Source organism: Enhydra lutris, unplaced genomic scaffold (genome assembly GCF_002288905.1).
Source record: "Enhydra lutris kenyoni isolate GAN:26980312 unplaced genomic scaffold, ASM228890v2 scaffoldscaffold58, whole genome shotgun sequence".
Classification (NCBI taxonomy): Eukaryota; Metazoa; Chordata; class Mammalia; order Carnivora; family Mustelidae; genus Enhydra; species Enhydra lutris.
The window spans coordinates 5,780,321-5,804,432 of record NW_019154142.1 but is presented as its reverse complement, the minus strand read 5'-3'; the positions used below and the strand labels follow the sequence as shown (position 1 = coordinate 5,804,432).

The 24,112-nt window shown below is 43.7% G+C and overlaps 1 protein-coding gene across 1 annotated transcript; it reads left to right on the top strand.

Annotated features, from left to right (window-relative positions):
- The first annotated feature begins 12,251 nt into the window (after positions 1–12,251).
- Positions 12,252–13,340, top strand: LOC111158336 (G protein-coupled receptor 6). The gene has a single exon (XM_022520313.1). The coding sequence runs from the start codon at positions 12,252–12,254 to the stop codon at positions 13,338–13,340; it is 1,089 nt and encodes a 362-aa protein (XP_022376021.1).
- Positions 13,341–24,112: the final 10,772 nt, after the last annotated feature.

The window sequence follows — 24,112 nt, the reverse complement described above, 5'->3', positions numbered from 1 at the left end:
TGGACAAGGGATGGGACAATGTGTCCTTTCTATAAAAACTGAACCCAGTGGGGTGCCTGGGTGGCTCAGTTGGTTAAGCCTCTGCCTTCGGCTCAGGTCATGATCCCAGGGTCCTGGGATCGAGCCCCACTTCGAGCCCCACATCGGGCTCTCTGCTCAGCGGGGAGCCTGCTTCCCCCTCTCTCTCTGCCTGCTGCTCTGCCTACTTGTGATCTCTGTCTGTCAAATAGATAAATAAAATCTTAAAAAAAAAAAACTGAACACAGTGTTAAGTGCTGACTTGACACAGTTGTTTGAGTGGAGTGTGAGAACAGGTATGAGTGAAACCTGGGACAAATGGTTTCAATAAAAAATTTTGCAGCAAGAGAAATCATTTCATGTACAAGACCGGGACACAAATTCTCAATATACCCCTATGTATTTATGATTTAAAAAAATAACAAATGTATTATCTGTGTTTTTATCAATCTGTCAAGTGACAGAAAAGTCGAATTATAGTGACTTGAGCAAAACAGAAGAGGAAAAATTGTTCTGTCTCATGTGGGTATAGAGTGTCTGGAGCTAGTATAGTAATTCCATGATCATCAAGGACCCAGGCTGCTTCTCTCTTGTTGCTCCAACACCTTCAGCTTCAGGACCCAAGATAGCTGCTCCACCTCCAGCCATCATGCTCAAATTCCAGCAAGCAAGAAAGAAGAAGGAGAAGGACAAACCCCTTCCTTTCAGGAACACTTTCTGGATGGTGCCATACAACACATCCATTTGTATCTCACTGGTCAGAACAATTAAATGACCACACCTTGCTAAAAGGGATGCCTAGAAATACGCTATTTATTCTAACAATCAGCTAGAATTGGAGGTTCCATTACTATAAAATAAAAAGGGAATAGATACTGGGAGATAGCTATTGGTTTCTGCCAATGCACTAAACATGACACATTTTTTTAAAAGATAAATATAGCCTCCACTCAGAGGTGATCACTGTTAACATTTGATGTGTGGTATATATATATACATATACATATATATAATTTCTTTTACAAAACTGAGTCCACAGTGTATACTGTGGGTTTTTTTGCTGTTGTTGTTGTTGTTGTTATTTTCATTTTATGAATGTCTCTTTATGATTATATGTAGATATTTATCCTTTTTTAAAAAGTTCAAAAGAAAAATCTAATTAACCCACCTCCACCTAAGAAAATAAGCATGTTATAAGTGTCATTCAAATCAATTATTCCTGCTGGAAGCATCATTCAGTTTGGGGTACAGGGTAGGCATGTAATTCTACATCAAGTAAAAAGGCGGGAGGATGTGAGAACCTACGAGAGGGCCGGGTCTCTGGCTGGAGGAACCCCTCGGGCCCCTGACACCCTGAGAACTCAGGCAGGAAGAGGACTCTGGGTGAGGATTGTCCCCTGTGTACACAGAAGGATGGCCGGAGGGAGGGGAAGAGGGCAGAGCCCCGCAGGCTTCCTCCTCTCCCCCCAGATCCTCCAGTGCTTCTGGCTGGATTATTGAACTCATGATATTTTGGGGAAATTATTTTATGGATTCAGCTGTTTATGATACTTAGGGCTTTATTCCCTTAGCAACCTCTCCCAGGTTTTAGAAACCTTCTCAAAAGATCAGAGGATTGCATTTCAGATAAGCCTCCAGAATGGAGAGTTATCTTAGCTCAATCCAGAAGTATCCGTTCCCACTTGCTCTCATGGACTGGGCCTGATTTATTTGCTTGGTCTCCACAAGTGTGTCACAGAAAAGCAGGCACTTTCTGCTCTCCACTCCCCACTGTCTTCCTGAAGCATCAGTTCAAATCATCTCTACGCTCAGAATCTGCCCCGAGTCTCTGTTTCCTCTTGCACGAAATACAAATTCCTCCCCTTGACCTAGGGGACCCTCCAAAATTTGCTCACTGCCCCTAACTGATTCCCTTGTCCCCAGACCACACATTACATGGACCACGCTTCAGCTCTCCCTTCTAGAGCCAAAATGTTCTCTAAGGAAGTGAGACTTTGGGAACCAAATGGGTCCCCCCTTAGAAGCTGTGTAGCAGTGAATTTTCCCTATCCCCCCTGAACCTCTTCTCTTCATGTGTTAAGTGGGAGTGATAAGCAACGGTCCCACAGGGCCATGGGTGGGTAAAATGATGTGCCTGGCCCATGGCCCATGGCCCATGGCAAGGGTCTAAGTGAATATGATTCTTCTCCCCTTCCTCTTCTCCTGTAATTACTTCCTTCTCTTTAGGGCTTCTTTTCTGTTCAGAGTTTCCAGTGGGTTGTGTTCCAACCAGATGCCCACCTTTACCAAGGCTAGTCTCTACTGTGCTCCCACTGGGCTGGGCTCTTTAATTACCCAGAGCCTACTGGCCTCCCTTGTAGCTGAAGCACTAATCTCTGACCTCCCTGAGGAGCTCTGTGCCATAATTTAAGAGCCATGGTCTCCCAGGCCTGCCCAAAGTCTCTGCTGTCCTCACGTGCCTATACATTCCCTGGATATACATACCGACCTTGGCCAGAGAGTTGGGCTTTTGATACTCAGAGGAGACTGTAGCTTCCGTAGGGTCCAGCCCCTCCTGGGAACTTTTGTCTCCCCAGAAGATCTCTGTCTTCTCTTTTCTCCAATAAATGTCAGAAAACTCTACTCTGAAGTCATGTTATGCCTTTCTTAGGTTAGATACTGAAATATATGTTATCTTTTTTTAAAAAAACTTTGAACAATCAAAAGTAAAGGGGAAAAAAGGGAAAATTTTCCTCAAGTTTGACATGCAAAAGATTAATATCTACAGTAGACTTGATCAGGTATATAGGACCAGCTTTAAGTCCTAACAGACAGAAGTTAACAATAGATCATTCAAATAAGAGAAAATTTGAGTTGCTTAGAGAAAGAGAGACAAATGGTCTATCTTAGTGGAAATCATATAAATATAATTTAAATCGTTAATGAGATACCATTATACCCTTTGAGCTGAAAGAACATTTTAAAATAATAAAACCCAGTGCTATAAAAGCTGCAGAGAAACTTGTATACTCACAGAGTGCTATTGGCATTCTAAATTATTTTTTTTTAAAGATTTTATTTATTTATTTGACAGACAGAGATCACAGGCAGGCAGAGAGGCAGGCAAGCAGGCTCCCTGCTGAGCAGAGAGCCCGATGCGGGGCTTGATCCCAGGACCCTGGGATCATGACCTGAGCCGAAGGCAGAGGCTTTAACCCGCTGAGCCATCCAGGCGCCCCGGCATTCTAAATTATTATAGTCATTTTGAAAAGCAATTTGGCCGTGCGTTTCAAGAGCCATGAAAATGTGTCTGCCCTTTGGCTGGCAATTTTCATGTTGAGATAATCAAATCAAATAAAAATAATTATGCTCATGAAAGTAATCTTTGCAGAGTTATCTATGATAGCAAACATATAAACAATCTAAACGTCTAACTGCAGGAGAATGATAAATTAAATGTCACTCTGTGTCTTCAATGTAATATTGTATAGCTATCAAAATGATAACTGTAAAGACCCTTTCCACTTTCCATCCATTAGCTGGGGTCCTCCTCCTCAAATTTCACAAAGAATTAGAAGGCGATGTCTTGAGTTTGTGGCTCCCCACTTAAAATTCCTGTGTGTGGCTCCATCTGGACCCCTCGTCATTCCTGCCCCTCCACCTTTCTTCCAGACCCTGTATGTCTTTGTTCCCCTCCATCTCACCCCCTCAAATAGCTACTCTCTCTGAAATCAACTTTGGCCACTCAGCTCTCTCTTTTCTCTTCAAATTTTTAAGGAAAATCTCACTCTTGGACCTACATCTCTATCTAGCTAGGGCCCTATTACTCTCCTCCCCCCGGAGCCAAACTGCACTCTTCTTTTTTTTTTATTTTTTATTTCTTTTCAGTGTAACAGTATTCATTGTTTTTGCACCGCACCCAGTGCTCCATGCAATCCGTGCCCTCTCTAATACCCACCACCGGGTTCCCCCAACCTTCCACCCCCTACCCCTTCAAAACCCTCAGATTGTTTTTCAGTGTCCATAGTCTCTCATGGTTCACCTCCCCTTCCAATTTCCATCAACTCCCTTCTCCTCTCCATCTCCCCTTGTCCTCCATGATATTTGTTATGCTCCACAAATAAGTGAAACCATATGATAATTGACTCTCTCTGCTTGACTTATTTCACTCAGCATAATCTCTTCCAGTCCCGTCCATGTTGCTACAAAAGTTGGGTATTCATCCTTTCTGATGGAGGCATAATACTCCATAGTGTATACGGACCACATCTTCCTTATCCATCCGTCTGTTGAAGGGCATCTTGGTTCTTTCCACAGTTTGGCGACCGTGGCCATTGCTGCTATAAACATTGGGGTACAGATGGCCCTACTTTTCACTACATCTGCACTCTTCTTTCTCACCTTCCATTTACAGCCCATTCACTCCAGCCGTGCTGCCCCCCCAGTTCCTGCACCTTCAGTGAAGTCACCAGTAACCTTCTGGAAAGTGTTCAGCTAACACCTTTTTCTTCCCTGACCTCTCAGGATATAATTTGACTCTCTTCCTCCTGAAACTCACTCTTCCTTTGATTTCCACACCCACTCTCTATTCTCTGACCGAGGCTGAGTTTCTGTGATACGTCCTTCTTCTCGGATGGCTCTTCTCAGTTTCCTCCCTGGTGACCTCTTCATCTCCCCATCAGTAAAGGGTGTATTCCCCAAGGGACTGTCTCTAGTCTTCTTTGCTTAGGCTTATCAACTCCCTTCAGTTGGAGTCAGAAGAACGGGGTTCAAATTCTGACTCTAACTTTCCAACCATATGGCAAAGTTACTTCACCCCTAATCCTCAGCATCTCTTCTGTAAAATGAGAAGTACAATAGGATCCACCCCATAGAGTACCATAGTAAATGGTACAAATTCAATGAATGGTATTATTGTTATTATTATTTTAAAGATTTTATTTATTTATTTATTTGACACAGAGAGAGATCACAAGTAGGCAGAGAGGCAGACAGAGAGAGGGGGAAGCAGGCTCCCTGATGAGCAGAGAGCCCGATGTGGGGCTGGATCCCAGGACCCTGAGATCATGACCTGAGCCGAAGGCAGAGGCTTAACCCACTGAGCCACCCAGGTGCCCCTTATTATTATTATTATATAGTATCTTAACCTATGTTTCCAATCTACACCCCCTGCTGAGTTTTAGAACAACCCCTCTATTCATCTTTACTGGAGATTTGCACCTGGTTGTCCCACCTCAAACTCAGTATGTTCACAATTGCCACACTGCCTCTCTCCAGGCCCACTTCTGTCCACACCTAAAGACTGGAAGTCATTCTTGATACCTTCACTCCCTTTATCTGTGTCTGTCTACCTCCCCACCCACTCCCAGGCATGTCCCATAAAATACTCCAGGTAGAATTCTCCAAGTTCACTTCCTAATTACCAGAATGGGGAAATGCTAAAATGGTGAATGTTGAAAATTTGAAGTCTTAGAGGAGGGTAGAACTAAACATGGAAGGAGCTGGGTTTCTGGACTGACTATGCGAAAGGCTGTCTGCCCACCAAAAAACTTCTTTTGAATTTCATGTGAGTAAGAAACAAACTTCTAGTATGTTATGTCACCAAGATCTGGAGAAGTATCTTTCACAGCATCTAGATTTGCTTTAATTAATATAATACCCAAAACATGCAGTGGATCCATCAACTCCTCCAATCTCCTCCATCAGTCCCCCCTGACAGGCCCCCAGAATCTCCTATATAGATCCCTACAGCAGCCTCCCCACAGGTTTGCCTGACTCCACTTTTACCCTTCTCTACTCCATTCATCATACAGTTGTTGGTAGGTAAGAGGGATCCAATCTGATGATATCAATCACCCTTGCTTAAGAAAATCTGCCACAGGCTCTTCATCACCTTCAGGATAAAATCCAACTCCTGCTATGGCATAGGAGGCCAAGCCCTTCATGAATTGGTTCCAACTATCTGGTGTATCTCTTGCTCTTTTGTCTGACACACCAGCCACAATTAACTACCCACAGTCCAGTGGCTTGTGCCAAGTGCCTTTGACTTCATGCCTCTGCACCTACAGCTCCCTCTGCCTGGAACACTTTGACGTCTTCCTAATCTAAATGCTACTCATCCTTCAAAATTCAGCTCAGGCATCATCACCTCGAAGAGGCCTTTCCTGACTTCTCCAGGTGGGGTGAGAATCTCCTCCTGAGTGTCCCCTTTACTCCACACTGTTTTTATAGGATCTATTTACTTGTTTCTGAGGATAGGCACTTATTTTGGTATCTTCATTTTCTGGCACAATGTCTATAATGTAGTAGCTGCTCAGTAAATGTTTATTGAGTGAATGAGTAAACAAAAGTAACTATAAAATAACTATAATGTAACATATAAAAATATTTATAGCATACTCTTTATTATGAAGTGAAGATTTAAATTGTGCTCTATATACATAGTATATGCATTATATATAAGATATATATGTATGTGGTAAATTCTGAAAAGTCACTCATTAGATGTTTATTGAGTATCTACTCTGTACCAGATAGATTATACTGATGGAAAAATTCACTGGAACTGGTTCAACCCTCAAGAAGTTATGATCTGGGGGGTGGGGGAGGCAATCCTAGTTCCTGATGGGAATGTGGGTGAAAGTTTATCTTTCAAAATTCCCTTTAATTTTTTTAACAATACATTTAAAAAGGAACTTATAAGGCAGCCAAGGTCATCTATAAACAGCTGTTCATAGTAATACTGAAGTTATAAAATACAACCTCTATCATTTTGAATACATCTATTTCAAATAAAGCCTCTTAGAGTTTTGGAGTCTACATACCTTTGTGTATATTGAATCAATATTTGTTTGCTTTCTCATAATATTGCTGATATCTTATACGTACCTCTGGTGTCCTGTGTGCCCTTGAACAACTCACTTCAGGCCTCTGAACTTCAGTTGCCCCAGCTGCAAGGTAAATAACCCCCAAATCCATGTAATTGTTTTAAAGAATGAAATGAGATAAAGAGTATGAACCTGCTTTGTGATGTCCAAAGCACCTCGAAAATGTAGGGCACGGCAGAGAAGATTTCTTCTGTGTTACTTCTCAAAAATACCAGTAGAGCCAACTTTGTCATTCTCATGCTCAAAAAGTCAGTACTAATCTAGTCTAACTGAATCTAACTTGTAACATTATGCATATCCCCATGAAACTCCATGAAAGTTATTTTTGCTCTCTATGAAAAAGGACATAATGTCTTTAAATGCTACTATTTTTCCTAATTTGTTTCCCATGCAAAAAAAAAAAAAATGTTGCTCACCACTGAATTAAATAAAAAATTTCAACTGCCCTGCCCAATGTTCTACATCTTGTGGACATGTAATGATAATAATAGTGGTCTTCTCCTTTTCTAAATTTGGTGGGAACATCAGGTTATGCTGACCTCCCAGAATAATAGTCCTTGGAGTAAAGGCTACTCACCTGGCATGAAGTAGGAATATCCCTAATGTGTTTGGGCATACAGAAGCAGTAGGTAGGTGCCTTGGGCATCATGGTACATGTCCATTGTCTGAGGGGGAGAGGAAACCCTGAAGATGGTGAGAGCAGAGAAATGGAGATATTTTGAGTATCATTCATCTGCCTCAGCATGTGTCCCCAAAAGATTACACTCCATCCAATATGCTAGACCTGGACAAACGATATCAGCTGTCCAATGGTCCTTTGTGATTGCTGCCTCTTTCAGCAACAATCTTTCATAATAACAGCTTCATATGTCTCACTAAACACCTGCTCTCTTCCTGAGCTGCCAGCAAAAGTATCTGTGTACCACCAAATAGACTTAGACTTTCCAGTAGAAAACTAGACTGCTTGCCTCTAAGAACATAGATTGAGTGTGTGTGTGTGTGTGTGTGTGTGTGTGTGTGTGTGTGTGTAGGGGTGTCTACAGATGCTCAGAGACATGGGCCAGAATTGCTAGCATGGGTCTTTCCAACCTAGTTTTATAAGGGTTAGACAGCTTGACTGACTGCAGCTCTAATTTTGTAAAACAGAATTGGCTTGCAAAAATCTGGGCCAGGAGAGGGCACACCTGGGAAATGGCTGTGAACTCAGAACTAGGAAGGAGGCAGATGCTGAGGTATCTCGAGAGTATTCTGTACCTCTACAGAAAAATAGAGGGTCCAGGGCAACCATAGTTTAGATATCCCCGATGGGAGCCACTGAGTTCTTCAGAGCCCACAGGAAACCAAGTGTCAGCAATCATCCTGGGCCATAATGGAGGTTCTTGTGGGTGTGGAAAACTAAAGGGTTGTGGAGGAGATCTGGTTAGCGCCTTAAATCTGAAATTAAACTAAGTGACTGGATTTTGCTAAAATTCCTTTGTTGTGATTATTCCAAACTCCAGTTCACCACTTCAGTTGCATGCTAAAATGATAAGGAAGGAGATTGTACAATTGCTGAGACAAGTGTTCTCAACCCTGGCTTTCTATTAGCTTCTTCAGAAAATCTGATGCTCAATCCTCATTCCAGACCAAATGAATCAGACTCTTTGGGTGAGGGATCCAAGAAGGAATAGTTTTTAAAAGCTCTTCAGGTAATTCTAATGCACAACCAGTGTTGGAAACCACTGGCTTAGGCTGAAATGGGCAAAAGTTATCCAGGGGAGCCAGAGAAAGAGTTGTGATTGAGAGGATATAATTTCTGGGCATAACCTCAGACAAGGAAAGCATTCTCATGTTAGTGCTTAGATAATGCTAGAATAGAAAGGCACCAGAGGATATGATGGGCATGCACCAGAGTTGGCAATGATGAGTGACTACAAGCCAGAAACCAAATTTTGCTTGCCCCAAAACATAACCAGAAACCAGACAAGCTGGTAGATGAATGATACTTTTCATCAATGATCAATGATCACAGAACAGAAACTCACTCAAGGTAGCTCAAGATTAGGAAGGTTTGTAGTCAAGATACAAATGGCAATTTCAAGGCATCCAGGGACCCAGGCTTCCAGAGTCAGGAATAAGACACTCAGTGACTATAGTCACCCCCTCCATCTCTCAGTCATTTGATCTTCATCTCTGTTCTTCTACACATCTGCTTTTTTCTTTCATTGCACCTGGCTTCCTCTGATTACTCATTTCACACAAGGCTCAACAGGAGTGCTCCAACACTAACTTTTAATGATCTCTTATATCCAGAGTCAACACTGACTGACCCTTGTCACAAAGTGTCTTAATTCAAATTTTCAAGAAGAATCTGGTCACCAGCTCAACAGAGAATAGCTGGCTGGTCTTATCTAGCCTTGGGTCCAGTGTTGATCTCCTCCAAAAGCTGGGCTGGGAGTGGAAAATTCTCACAGGCTGAACATTTTAGAAGACCACTGGAGGGGCAAATACTCATGAGGAGCTGTTGGCAGAGTAGATAATGAAGTACCTGTAATATTTATTTATAACCGTAACACACCTTTCTTCTTTCCCATCTTCTGCCTCCCAGGAAGGAGGGGAGATAAGAAGGAGCTTAAAATAAGGTGTTCTGTCTACTTTCAAGGTTCAGCCTAGCAACTGAGAGAGGTAACCACAAACTGGCATGACGAAAAGACAGTCTACGAACCCTCAACCAGCATTTATGTACATAATTCTACATATGCTATCTTCCTCTTAAGACCACCAAACGTTCACTCTTAGCAATGGTGAAAGCCTCAAGGTGTTCAAGGTGAATCTCACACTTTCGACTGCATTGTGTGTAAAAATGTAACACATACAGACATTAAGAAGGATTCTCCTCCTCTTGGGCCTTTATCTGATTGGAAATTTTGTAATTAACGTGTTGTTATAGTGCTTTGGCAGTTCATTTGACAGCTCTGAAACAACATTTTTGGCTTTTACATGAGAATCTTTTACTGAAACTCTTTTCAGAAACTTGGAACTTCAGTCAGTTTGGGGATTCATGAAAATGGTAGTTGGAGAATTTTATAAACCTCCCAAATAGAAAAATTGTGTATAAACTCATTCTATGGTCCAATGTTGGCTATCTCAGCCAAGAATTAAATGGTCCTATAGTTGTCTTTCTTTCCTCTAGTTAAGTTCAGCTGCATTGAGGCAAGGTGTCCAGAAGGAGTCTGGACTTGGGGGTTATGTTTAAAGAGAAAAAAACCAGAGTAAAAATCTACCTCCCTCACCAGCCTGTACACAGTTTGAGTTTTGTTTTGTTTGTTTTGATTTTTCTTTGTAGAGCCCATGGAGCTAGAGGTGAAGTGAAGCCAGGAAAGGGAAGAGGGAAAAGCAGGGGAAGCACCAATAGCAAATATTGTCTATTTTCACTTTTGCCCAGAGCCTGTGGTCCCTGAAAGTCATGGCTGTGAACTTGGTGTTATGCCACCATGCCACCGTGCAATCATTTATTTTAGAGCTTTCGAAGAGGTCAATTATTTCAGCTTTTGCCCAAGTACAACTATTGGAGATTCTGACTGATTGAATAAAAGAAGAAGTCTACTACTTGTATTTTACGGACAAAACAAAACACCTTTAAACCAAAAGAATGATTTATCTGGGCTGAAAATAAAACTCCTGCCTACTGAAGTCTGGTGCAGCTGAGTTATCACTATTTTCATCCTGTAATTTGTTTTATAGGGTACTAATTAACAGGGCAAAATCTGTTGCCAGGAAAGTAAATCACATTTTGCTGTTTTCTTCTTTTCTGAAAAGACACAGACCTGATATTTAATTGAAGAGCAGGTTCCAAGGGCACTATCCACACCGAAACTGGGAAACACTGAGCTGGGAAATGATGGTAAAACCTGATGTGTAGAGTTCCAGAAAGACCTTGGGGAGGGAGAGGAAGGAATGGAGGGAAAGAGAGAGGAATTGCACAGGTAACTTCCAAAAAGACTGTTTTCCTCAAATGGCCCATCTTTTCCTTGTTTATTCAACTCTACATTTCTCCTCTGGCTCTACTCGACTGACACCCACCACAAACATCCCCTCAAAAGCTCATTTTCATTCATTCCTGCCCGCATCAGAGTACTGTATCTTTTTTAAAGGTAGCACCTGTGTGGTCTGACGTCTCTGCCCTAATCTCCTCCTTCTCCGGACGTAAACACCCACCTGAGCCTCTCAGTGACCTTTGACAGTGGGCTGAGTGGTCACACCTGACCCCTCCCCTCCCAGCTCACCCTCCTCAAAGACTTCATTCTTCTCTCTCTCTCCTTGTTCCCTTATCCCACTCCTGGACGTTTTGGACTGGAGGTGGCCGCTCCGGCTTCTGCTCCCTCCTTGAACCCTCTGAGACATACTTTGGGGGAGGAGGGATGGGGTGGGGGGTAAGTGATGGGCGGTGAAACAGAGTGAGTGCCGCCTCGCACCCAGGAGCCGGGAGCCTGACGTCACCGCGCCCTGCCTGTCAGTCTCCAGCGGGCGCGCTGCTCGTAGCCGCCTTTTCTGCCTCTGACTGTGTCTCACTCTCGGCGGCGCCAGCACAGCCACAGGAGCCCGGCGCTCTGCTCCGCGCGGGCCCTGTCGCCCCGCAGGCATAGGCTCAGTCCGCGCGCGCCGGGAGCGCAGCCTGGCGCCCAGCTGCAGCGCTCATGATCAGCGACTTCCTGAAGCCCTGACTCCCCAGGTGAGCAGCCCGGCTCCCGAGACGAACTTTGAGGGTGTGGAGTAGGGAAGGGGTGAAGGATGGCCAGGGGATGAGTCCTTAAAGCCGGAGAAATGGGGGCACGCTTGGCTCCACATCCTCCGGGCACACAGACACTCAGCCTCCCTCCCCAAAACCCCTTTCCCAGGGATCTCTGTGGCCTTCAGGGCCCGCTGAACTCCGCGACATCAGAAACTTCGGTTTCAGCACCGCGGACAGCGACTCCGCCGCCCAGTTCAGGAGAAAGCCTAACCCCCGCCGCCAGAGCCCAGGCGCGACTCGGCCAAGGCTGATACCCCTAGCTCGGGGCAAACTGATGCGTGTGCAATCACAGGCACACTTACGGGACTGATCTTTGTGCAAGCGAGTGCATGCTGTCCGTGCACATGTCTGTGCAAAAACTCAGATCTATTTGTGGGGGCATTCGTGTGCATTTCACTCACTCGCTCGCTCGGTCACTCAACAGGTATTTACTAATTTAAGGCTCTCGATACTGCTTCCTCGCTCTGCTCTGGGGTCCTGCGGTGGGATGAGCAATATAAGTCGGGCACCTGAGCACGGGAAGTTCCCGGGAGGCTCGAACCACTCACCTGACGCTTGTTCTCCCTTTTCCAAGCAGGGTGCAGCGACAGGCCGCAATGAACGCGAGCGCCTCCTCGCTCAATGAGTCCCAGGTGGTGGCAGTGACCGCCGAGGGAGCGGCGGCGGCGGCCACAGCGGCAGGGGCGCGGGACAGCGGTGAATGGGGGCCCCCTGCAGCGGCGGCGCTGGGGGGCGGCGGCGCGGCTAACGTGTGCCTGGAGCTGTCTTCTCAACTGCCGGCCGGGCCGCCGGGGCTGCTGCTGTCGGCGGTGAATCCTTGGGACGTGCTCCTGTGCGTGTCGGGGACGGTGATCGCAGGCGAAAATGCTCTGGTAGTGGCTCTAATCGCGTCCACCCCCGCGCTGCGCACGCCTATGTTTGTGCTGGTGGGCAGCCTGGCCACGGCCGACCTGCTGGCGGGCTGCGGTCTCATCCTTCACTTCGTGTTCCAGTACGTGGTGCCCTCAGAGACGGTAAGCCTGCTCACGGTGGGCTTCCTCGTGGCTTCCTTCGCTGCCTCGGTCAGCAGCCTGCTTGCTATCACGGTGGACCGCTACCTGTCTCTCTACAACGCGCTCACCTACTACTCGCGCCGGACCCTGTTGGGCGTGCACATCCTGCTCGCCGCCACCTGGACGGTGTCCCTAGGCCTCGGGCTGCTGCCGGTGCTCGGCTGGAACTGCCTAGCAGAGCGCGCCACCTGCAGCGTGGTGCGCCCGCTGACGCGCAGCCACGTGGCGCTGCTCTCCGCCGCGTTCTTTGTGGTCTTCGGCATCATGCTGCACCTGTACGTGCGCATCTGCCAGGTGGTCTGGCGCCACGCGCACCAGATCGCGCTGCAGCAGCACTGCCTGGCGCCGCCCCACCTGGCAGCCACCAGAAAGGGTGTGGGCACGCTGGCCGTGGTACTGGGCACTTTTGGCGCCAGTTGGCTGCCCTTCGCCATCTATTGCGTGGTAGGCAGCCGCGAGGACCCGGCAGTCTATACCTACGCCACCCTGCTGCCCGCCACCTACAACTCCATGATCAATCCCATCATCTATGCCTTCCGCAACCAGGAGATTCAGCGTGCCCTGTGGCTCCTGTTCTGTGGCTGTTTCCAGTCCAAAGTGCCCTTCCGTTCTAGGTCCCCCAGTGAGGTCTGAAGGCTCCCTCCCTCCGTCCTCCTGCCAACACCACACTCACAACAAGCCACCCTTCAGTGAGCTTCTCGGTGCCTGCTGATGAACTCTGAGATCCCAGTGGTGTGATTCTGACTTTGGAAAGAAAGGAAGAGAGAATAAACATAACTACATCAAACTCACAAAAGACAAAGAGGCTCTTTGGCACTTTACATATACAGTGTATACATGTGTACATATATATACAAGTATTTGTATCTTCTGAAGGGGTTCAGGATGTGGGCTTTCCTGTTCTGTGAAAAAAAACTAACAAAAGATGTGGTCGTGTACTCAAATTGTACATCACATTTGTCAAGTGAAGACATTATGATACTGCTTAATTATAGCACTTTATTTTTAGCTGCTGAACTGCCAAAACAGTGTTGCCATTTTTCAGGGGCAGGGGAAGAAGAGTAAAAGGTGTATTTTTGTTGTATGTGATAGTATATTTTGCTGCACATGCATCAGTAAATTATAACATATTTTGTACACAAATAAACACAAAATAAAAATGTAATTTGGGGCCTGTGACTACCGGATTACTATTTAAAAGCTGGAATATTGGTACATTTACTTAAAAAGTTTATTATGTATCATCTCCCTCCTATGAAATCTTAATGTCAAAAACCATATGCATCTGCACATTGTTCACAAATTGTCATGGAAATACCTAATACGATTTGAGGTGGGGCGGGGGGGACTGACAGGGAGTAAGAGAGTCACATAACAGTATTCATAGGACACTAAAGGGTTATTGGTATTATTAATCTACAAATTAATCTACTCCTTGGTTTCTGGGTTCTGAAGACAAACTCCAGAGGGTGCCTGAAACCTTTCCTTCCTCTTACCTCACGTGCACTTGTGAGTTCTGAAACAACTTTTAGTTATAGCGTTCTCAGTCTGGAAAGAATTTTAAATGTTTAAAATTCATATTGACTGAGTGTATTTTTGCTGGCCCATTCTTGTAGAAAAATGCAAAGAAATCAATTCTTCCAAGACAGGATTCCAAGATACATTGTGTTCATGAGATAAGTGAAGGTATGCCCAGCAGGTGCTTTTTGAGGTGCTTGTAGCTTCAAAACACAGGGCGTTAAGACTCCTAAGAACCAAGCATTCCCAGTTCACCATTGAATATGAGTCATAGTTAAATGGTTCCCCTCCTCCCCCTCTTATAGGATGATGTAAGGATAAATAAGGTAACACATGTGGACATGCTCTGAACATCTGTGAAGAAATACGCACATGAGCACAAGTTGTTATTGGTCTTAGACCTTGGGAAAATACCACAAGCAAATTTTTTTCTTCCTACAGTCCACAAGTATTTGTTGAGTGCCTATTGTTTGCTAGACACAATTCCAGAGCTGGAATACAGAAGTGAACAAAATAGACAAAAAGTTTTCTGTGCTCTTAGTACTAAATTCTAGTGAAGGAGCTCACTTACATCAAAGAAACACACACACATAGAATGAGAGATTTATTATATAAAGAGTTGGCTTGTGGAAGTTTGGAGGTTAAGAAGTCCCAAGATCTGTAGTCAGAAAGCTGGAGACCCAAGAAAGCTGATGGTATTGTTCCAGTAAGTCTCCAAAGGCCTGAAAACCAGGAGAGCCCCTGGGCTCAAAACCCAAGAAGAACTGGTGTTTCATCTTGAGATCAAATGCAAGAGAATGGCCAAAATTAACAAGACAGCAAACAACAAGTGTTGGAAAGGATGTAGAGAAAGGGGAACCCTCTTACACTGTTGGGAATGCAAATTGGTGCAGCCACTTTGGAAAACAGTGTGGAGATTCCTTAAGAAATTAAAAATAGAGCTTCTCTATGACCCTGCAATTGCACTACTGGGTATTTACCCCAAAGATACAGATGTAGTGAAAAGAAGGGCCATATGCACCTCAATGTTCATAGCAGCAATGACCACAATTGCCAAACTGTGGAAAGAGCCGAGATGCCCTTCAACAGACAAATGGATAAAGAAGAGAGCCAATTATCATATGGTTTCGCTTATTTGTGGAGCATAAGGAATAACATGGAGGGCATGGGGAGATGGAGAGGAGAAGGGAGTTGGGGGAAATTGAGGAGGAGACAAACCATGAGAGACTGCGGACTCTGAGAAACAAACTGAGGGTTTTGGTGGGGGGGAGGGGGTTGGGTGAGCCTGGTGGTGGATATTAAGGAGGGCACATATTGCATGGAGCACTGGGTGTGGTGCATAAACAATGAATCTTGGAACACTGAAAAAATAAAATTTAAAAAAATGCAGGAAAAGACCAATGTTCCAGCTCAAGACATTCAGGCAACAGAAATTCCCTCTTACTTAGCCCTTTTATTCCTTTCTGGCCTTCAGTTGATTGGATGAGGCCTATCTACACTAGGGAAGGCAATCTGTTTATTCATTCTACCATCAAGTGTTAATCTCATCCAGAAACAATTCAGGAATGAGTCTTGACCAAATGCCTGTGCATCCTGTGGTTTAGTCAAGTTGACACATAAAATTAACCATTACACCAAAAGAGCACAATCATCCAAAATAAAAAAGGAAAAGTGTTTAAGGATGAAGCAGTCAACTGTGCCAAATGTTGCTGAGAAGATAAGTAAAATGAGGATTAAAGACAATGACTATAGATTTTTTTAATGTCGATATCATTGGTGAACTTGACAAGAGAAACTTGAGGAGTGTGAAGGGGGTAAATAGCTTGATTATAGAAGATACAAGAGAATGTGCATGAGCAACCTAGTCTCCAACATCGTGCAACAGAGGTCTGACCTTTTTAACGCTGTGAAATATATTAAGTTTTATAGACAAATGGTTTTATAGTGTCTGTAAATTCAGAGCCAGGAGGATCGGCCTTATTGCTCATTCATCACATTAACATTTTCTAAAGAACTAACCTTCATCATCAGACACTTTTTTTTCAGCATCATCAGACACTTTCAGGCCCTATTAGTATCCAGGATGCATTCAAGCATACTGAAATAACAAGAGCTCGAGCTGTAAACATTTCCAAACATGTGGTGGAGAAAAACAATATAATTCCAGAGATGGAACAAAGAAGTCAATATTACTATGCATTTTATAATTACAGAGAAAAATTCCTTGCAATCAGTGAATAAAGAAAGTTCAACACTAGGATAATAAGACAGGGACCATGGATCTCACTTCAATCCATTTGGTATTCATATTCAACTTCAGTGCTAGTCCTAATCAAAATGTTTGAGAGAGCCAAGAACAAGAAGATACTAAACAATCAGGTTGTTAATATCCTGGCTTACGTAGTTGGCCAGGCTGTAACGTCAGTAGGCTTCAGATTAACCAACTTGATTATGTAGGGATACAAAAGTGTGAATAGATCTTGAAATACTTCTATAGAGGAAGGTCACATATTCATCTGACTTATCAAATATTAACAATCCTCTGTTTCAAGACCTTATACTAGTTGCTGGAAGCATAGTCTTTAAGAAAGGCAAGATTCACTTAAACATGGAATTGTCTACCCACTTTGCTATGTAATGGGCATCCAAAATTTCCTGCATTTAAAATTGGGCCTCTGATCTTTATCCAAGAACCTTCTATTTTTTCCCCCTCCTTACTATCTAGGTTAGTGACAATGTCATCTTTCCAGGTGTTCAGGCCAGAAACTTGGAATCACACTTCCCCTTCTCTTTCTCTCATAGCTCCTGTTCAATTTATCAGTGAAGCCCGTTGTCTTTACTTTCAAAATATATCTAGAGTCCAGCCTTTCTTACCATCTCCATCACTGTCATCATCTCTCATCTGAAATGCTGTACAAGCCTTTCTCTGGTCTCCTGGCTTCTGTCCTCGTGCCCTACATTCTACTGTCTACACAGTGGCTCACCTCCATGAAGAGTTGCTCCCTTGACTACCCTTCAGACCCAGGCATGAGACCACCAACAGTCTGTTTCAAGAGGACAAACTTGGGGAAAGTAATATTTAAGCCTGGAAATAGGCCTTGAGTAAGAATTTCTTGAGGAAAGAACTCTGGGTTGGATACCTGATACCTGGCCTAAACATGGGGACATAGACGTTTTACCCCAAGAGAAGGAGCACAACTGGAAGAGCCCTAGAGCAGGGGCCTCTAAGGCACAAAGGGTCCTGCATGGCCCAGGATGTTAGTTTTCTATTGCTGCTGTAACAGATGAACACAATCGTGGTATCCTTAAAACAATACACATTTACAGGTGCCTGCGTGGCTCAGTCAGTTAAGCATCTGCCTTGAGCTCAGGTCATGATCTCAGGGTCCTGAGATGGAGCCCCCAGCAGACTCCCTGCTTGGTGGGAAGTCTGCTTCTCCCTCTGCCCACCAGCCCCCACTCTTGCCCTCTCTCAAATGAATAAAGTCTTAAAAATACATGTATTTTTTCTTTCATAGTTATAGAGGTCAGAAGTCTGAAATAAATTTTGCGGGGGGAGGTGGGGAGAATCTGTTCGTTGATGTTTCCATCTTTTAGAGTAGCATTCCTTAGCCAGTGGCCCCTTTCTCCGTCTCCAGTGTATTATTTTGCCTAAATGATAACGTTGCCATCTTCTGTAGTCAAATCTCCCCCCTTATAAGGAAATTTAGGATTACATTTAGGACCTGCCCAGGTAATCCAGGATAACCTCCCCATCTCAAAACCCTTAACTTAACCCCATCTGCAAAGTCCCTTTTGCCATCTAAGATAATAATCATTGCTCTGAGAGCAGTACTGATGAAAAAGTACAATGATAAAAATAAATCAGAGTGGTAAGGATCCCATACAAAGGCTAGAGGAATCCTATGGAAGACTTCACTAGGGTGGCAATACTGAACTAAGTCCAGAAGAACAAAAAACTTTGCAAGGCAAAGGACATTGAAGGGCGGCATTTCAGACCAGGGGGACAATGTGAAGCACGAAAGTGTGGCCCATTTAGAAAAATGTATGCCATTCTGTATGGCTGGATTGTATAAGATTGAGACCTTAAAGAGGAAGTAGCAGCAACTAAATCTGGAGAGAAAGGCAGGAGACCAGTCACAAAAAACAAGTATTGGAAATGGATTGTAGGTGGGAAAGACTGAAAGCCAAGAGACCGCTTTGGAGGCAGGTCCAATCCTGGGAGCAATCCCAGTCAAGGTGATGTGAGCCTCAGCTAAGAAGGGCAGGAAGGGTGAGGAAAAGGAGATGAACTCAAGAGATCTCAAAATAGAGTGTCTCCAACTCAGTGAATGATTGTGGGGATTGAGAAACAGGTTAGGAGCCAAGGATATTCAGCTGGGTGGATTCTCTGAGACGGGAACATAGGGAGAGAGGCAGATTTGAGGAACAGGGTGGTGAATCAAGTTTCTCCATATTATATTTCAGGATCCGTGGGATAGTCACTCAGAGGAAGCTAGTGACTTTGAAGTTCACAAAGATGGCTGGGATGGAGACATCATTTTGGTAATTATCAATCTTAAATTAAGATAGGAGTGAAGCCATGGGAAGGAATGGGGAGAGGTCAAGGTCACAGTCTGGGCCAAATAATATATGGAGTACAATGCAGGAAAGCAAAAGAAAACAGGAGACCGATGAGGAACATCCAGGGGCGACCCTTGGAAAGCCAAAATGAAAAATGTTTTAAGAAGGTAGTGACCAAATTGCATAAAGTCTGCCCAGATGTTAAGTAAGAGAGGATTTAGAAAATGTTAGATTTAGGAACATGTTGGTCATGGGAACCTCTGGGAGAGCAACTTCAGTGAAGAACAGGATCAAAGTTAGATTTCAGTGACCTGGAAAATGGAATTTATCCCACTTTTTCCCCAATAAATTTAACTTTAAATGAAAGAAAAGAGATAGGGTAGTATCTAGAGGACAATAAGGGGTCACAAGATAGTCTTCGTTTTGTTTCTTAAAGAGAAGCAAAAAATGAATATATTATTAGACTAAGAGGCAAATACCATATAATGAGGAAAGCAGAGAGAAGAAAGATGGCTGTCAGGGTGAGGCTTCAGAGGAGAAGAATGAGGGTCCAGGCAGGGTGTCACAGGGAGAGAGGCACTTAGCCAGGAGGAGGCGGAGACATAGCTCCTCTGCTCTGACAGGCAAGGCGGGAATGATTGGTACTGATAGAGCTAAGTTTGTAAGTGGTGGGAGGAAGTGCACCGAGTTCCTATCTGACAACCTCAATTTATCTGAAGGAGGAGTGCCAGTTAAGACACTATTGCAAGAAGTATCAAGAACCTGAGTTAACAACATTGGGAACAAAGTTGTGACCTTGAGATAGCATAATTATTTAATCAAAATTAAAGGCCAGCCCATACCATATTGATGGTAGGAATGTAAAATGATACAACACTTGGGAAATAGTTTGGTAGTTTCTTAAAAAGCTAAACCTACGCCTACCATACAATCCAGCCATTCCACTCCGAAGTATGTACCCAAGAGAAATAAAGCATATGTCCATATTAAGACTTGTACATTAATGTTCCCAGCAGTTTTATCTGAAATAACCAAAAACTGGTAAGAGCTCAAATGTGTTTCACAAGATAAGCAAATGAACTAACCGTGGTACAGTTATACAATGGCACAACCAGAAGTTAAAAGGAAAGTACTATTATTGCATACAACAATATGGCAGGATCCAAATAAGATGTGTTGAGTAAAAGAAGACAGGTCCAAAAAAAGTACATAGTAAATTCTAGTCATATTAAATTCTTGAAAATAGTGACAGAAAGCAGGTCTGGTTGGGAGTTGGGGGCGTAGGGATGAGAAAGAGAGAGAACCAAGATTCATAACGGGTCACAAGAATGATTTCTTGAGTGTACACATATGTCAAAGTTCGTCAAATTGTGTACTTTAAATACGTACAGTTCACTATATGTCAGTTATAGCCTCAATGTCATTGTAATAAATAAAGTTCAGAGAAAGAATCACAGTAAAATAGCAGCTAATTAAGAATAATACTATATGAAAATAAAGTGCAAAAATTTCAATATGACATGGTGTATTACTCAGAATAGACTAAGCTATGCTGAAGCTTAATTTATGATTAATTTGATATTAATTTGTTATTAATTAATTAATTACTAGTTTACAATTTAGCCCAAATCATAGTGACCTAACACAAAAAGAAATTCTCACTTGTACCCTGTTAACTGCACTACCTGGGTGACTTCCCAAGGCAACTATTTCCCATCCAGCAAGATAGCGATTCATCTTCCGGCTCTATTCCTGCAACATGAAGCCTTCTCTACATTCACCGGGGCAAGGGAAGGGAATGCTGGAAAGTATCATGCCAGCAATGCAATGTTGTGGTTCATAAATTACACGTCTACTCACAACCCACTGGGAAGAACTAGTCAAAGAGGGCCACCTAACTCGAGGGTGTGCGGAAATGTAATTCCGTTGAGTGCTCAGAAAGAAAGGCGAATCAGAAATGGACAGATCCAAGAATATTTCATCATTCATGACTTCAAGAACTAATCCATGGTCCCTGCCATTCCAAACTGACCATCAAGTTGTAGACAGAGAAGAGATTCTCAAGATTCAAGCCCAGATTTTCAAGTATCATTTAATATGAGATGGAGTTTTGTGGTCCTTTAATAAAACATATATGAGGGCTGTTGAGTTCGGTTAGCAGAACACAGTATGAAAACAGTCAAGACTTGGTTGAGCAGAAAGGAAGCATTGTGCTAGAGAGGAGCCTGATGTTCTAACTCAATCAGACTTTGCCCCTGGTCACACAGGAGGAGAGAATTATGAAAGTTTAGCACAAACCTTTCTCTGAAAACAAACAATCCCAAGCCCATGCTGTTGGATTTTTGTGGATATGCAAATTGAGGTTAAGAGTGCATTTAATGACAGCAGTCAGAGGATCCAGAAATACCTGAATTCCACCCACAGTGTTATTAAAAACCTTAGGGAAATTGTGAGGGACAATATCAAGTCAAAATTAATAGTTGTTGGAGGAAGGGAGGGAGAAAGTTTGCACTGTGAGCTGTGTATTTGGCGTATCACCTAAAGGCAGAACATGCTTGGAGGCTGGCTTCTGTCCTTTTTCCTGAAGCCAAGCAGGCCCAAAGAGTCTCTGTCAAAAGATTGACTTGCTTTGCCCAATTTAAGCCCTCAATATTCAACTCCCATGTCTCAGATCTTGGTATTAATGGTTGCAATGCAAAACCAACATCGAATTTGCAGAACTGAGGAGAAGAGAATCAGGAGAGAGATAAACAGAAATGGCCAGTGTCCACTTAGCCTGGACCTGGTTGCCTGCGAGGATAGACAAAAGGAACTGGCCAAGACTCCAGACAAGGAATACCACTGTCTCTATCGCTCCAGCCAGAAGGAAGAGAGCACGCAGCTGGCCACTTACTGGACAGACCAGTCGGATTAGCACTCCTGCCATTTAAGGGTGGGAGTGAGAAAGGCAATGGGAAGAGGAAAACTGTACCTTACAGCGTGGTTGTCTCCCGACTTTCTAACTAGTTGTGAGACCTTAAGCAAATGCTCACCTGTACAGTGGGAAATCATAATAATAACTACCTGCTAGGGTTGTAGTAAGGATTAAATGAGTTAATATATAAAGATCGAAAAGTACCTGGTAGGTGGTAGCATCATAAATACCGTTACTGTGACTGTTAGTGGTGTTGTTATCAAGCAGTCTTAATGTAGGCTGAATTTCCCATAGTCTAGATTTTATAGCCTGAAGTGCATTTTGTTTCTCAAGTTGCCCTCTTTCCTATTTCTCAGTTATCTGTTTTCAGTGATCTATATATCTCAACAATTGTCATTTCAATATCTTGAGCTGCTTCTCTGAAAATAATACGAATACAACATATGATATTCATATAACATTTTTGACACATGATTAAGATTTATCTCCAAAACAGCAATCCAAGTTGATATTATGCCCATTTTTTCCAGTGGACTGAAATTAAGATCTGAATGTGAATATTTGTCATAAAATACTGATCTTTAGGGGCCCCTGGGTGGCACAGTCAGTTGAGCATCCAACTCTTGGTTTCAGCTCAGGTTGTGATCTCAGGGTCATGGGATCGAGTCCCGCCCTCAGCGCGGAGTCTGCTTGGGATTCTCTCTCCTCTCCCTGTCCCTCACACTTGTGCTGTTTCTCTCTTTCTCTCTCTCTCTCTTTCTCTCTGTCTATCTCTATCTCATATGTCAAAACTCGTCAAATAAATAAATAAATCTTTAAAAATACATACATACATACATACATACATACATAAAATATTGATCTTTAATTTTCAAATAGAACCTTGATACTTAGGAATATTTGAAGAGAATAACATTAATGCTGATTATGTCATCTCAGCTTTCCTCAAACCAGATTCCTTGTACAGAAAAACAAACAAAAAATGAACTAGTAAATATACATAGAGTCTTTCTGTCTCTCTTTGTCTCTATCTCTCTCTAACACACACACAGAGACACACACACGCACTATGTAATGTGCTTGGGAGTCCCTATGATTCCTAGGGCTCACTCACTAGGAGAATACACTACACACCCATTAGTAGTTTGGGTTCAAGGACGCTCTGCAGAGCTGGATTATTTTCTAGAGAAGTGCAGCCATAAGAAAGAAATTTGTCAAGATCCTCTCCAGAGGCATACATGACCAGCAGAGTGAACATTCCCAGGCAGAGAGGTGGCCAAATGAACACACTTGAATATAGCCCCATGAGTGGCAGGAGTGGGGAGAAGGACCTATCATCACTGAGAGGACCCTCTGAGTATAGTTACTTAGTCCAGGAATATCGTGTTAGGGGAAAGGGTCTATGTTTTACAAGCCACTTGGGTGTGCAGGTGACAGCTGTGTTGTGGAAGCCTCCCAGTGTGTTGGGTTAAGTCGTCGTGCAACCAAATCCAAGAACGAGTACAATGCCTGATTGTGCGGTGACACTGTAATATTCAAATCAGCCTTATATTAAAAGAACCATTGCTGCAGATTTTATGACGACTATTATTAATGGGAGCGCACAGCAAATAAGCAGGATAAGCAGGAGGCAGCATTCTTTCTTTTGCTGGAAGTGTGTGAAATCTGTTTTGCACATATTTTACACAAAGGTGCCTACGGAAACCATGGCAGAAGGTCAAGACAGCTAAACAATCATTTGTTCCATAACATTTCGATAAATTACATTTCCACTGCCCTGAATGCACATCCACTTTATTACTGAAATGGTGACAGCTGATAACATTATCTTTTGTTGCTGAGACATTTAATCAGTGGTTGGTGTCACTGGACAGGCTGGTACCAAACCGGTAGAACTTTCTATATCATGCAATGTGCATGTGAAAACCAGCCTGCTCCAGCTCCCCAGATTCCATGTAACTCCAGGAGGCTGTGGCTCCCTCCCTTCTCCACGTAAGAGCCGCCTTCTCTGTCCAGCATCTGTTGGTGGTTTGAGCGGCAGAATCAGAGAGGATCAGGGCTGGAAGGGACCTCAGAAGATATCTGGTACAGTTGCCTTGGGTTTCAGAGAGTGCTATCGGGCCTCAGAGGAAGCAGGTCACTTTCCCAAGATTGCCCAGCTAGTAAATGAGGAAGACACAACCGGAACTCAGTTTATCCAAGGCTCCCAGTGTGTCTCCCATGTTGCATGAGGTGTTTGGTGATCTGTCCACCGTATAGACTCAGGTATGCTCCCATCTGTTTGTACAGCCTCTCTTGGCCCCTCCCTGTGTGCTCAGAGATGTCCCTTCCTTACTCTTAGAAAATCAGCAGGGCCAGGACTCCCCACCAGCCCTAGTGCCTGTACTGAGCTCTGAGCATTGTAGGGCTG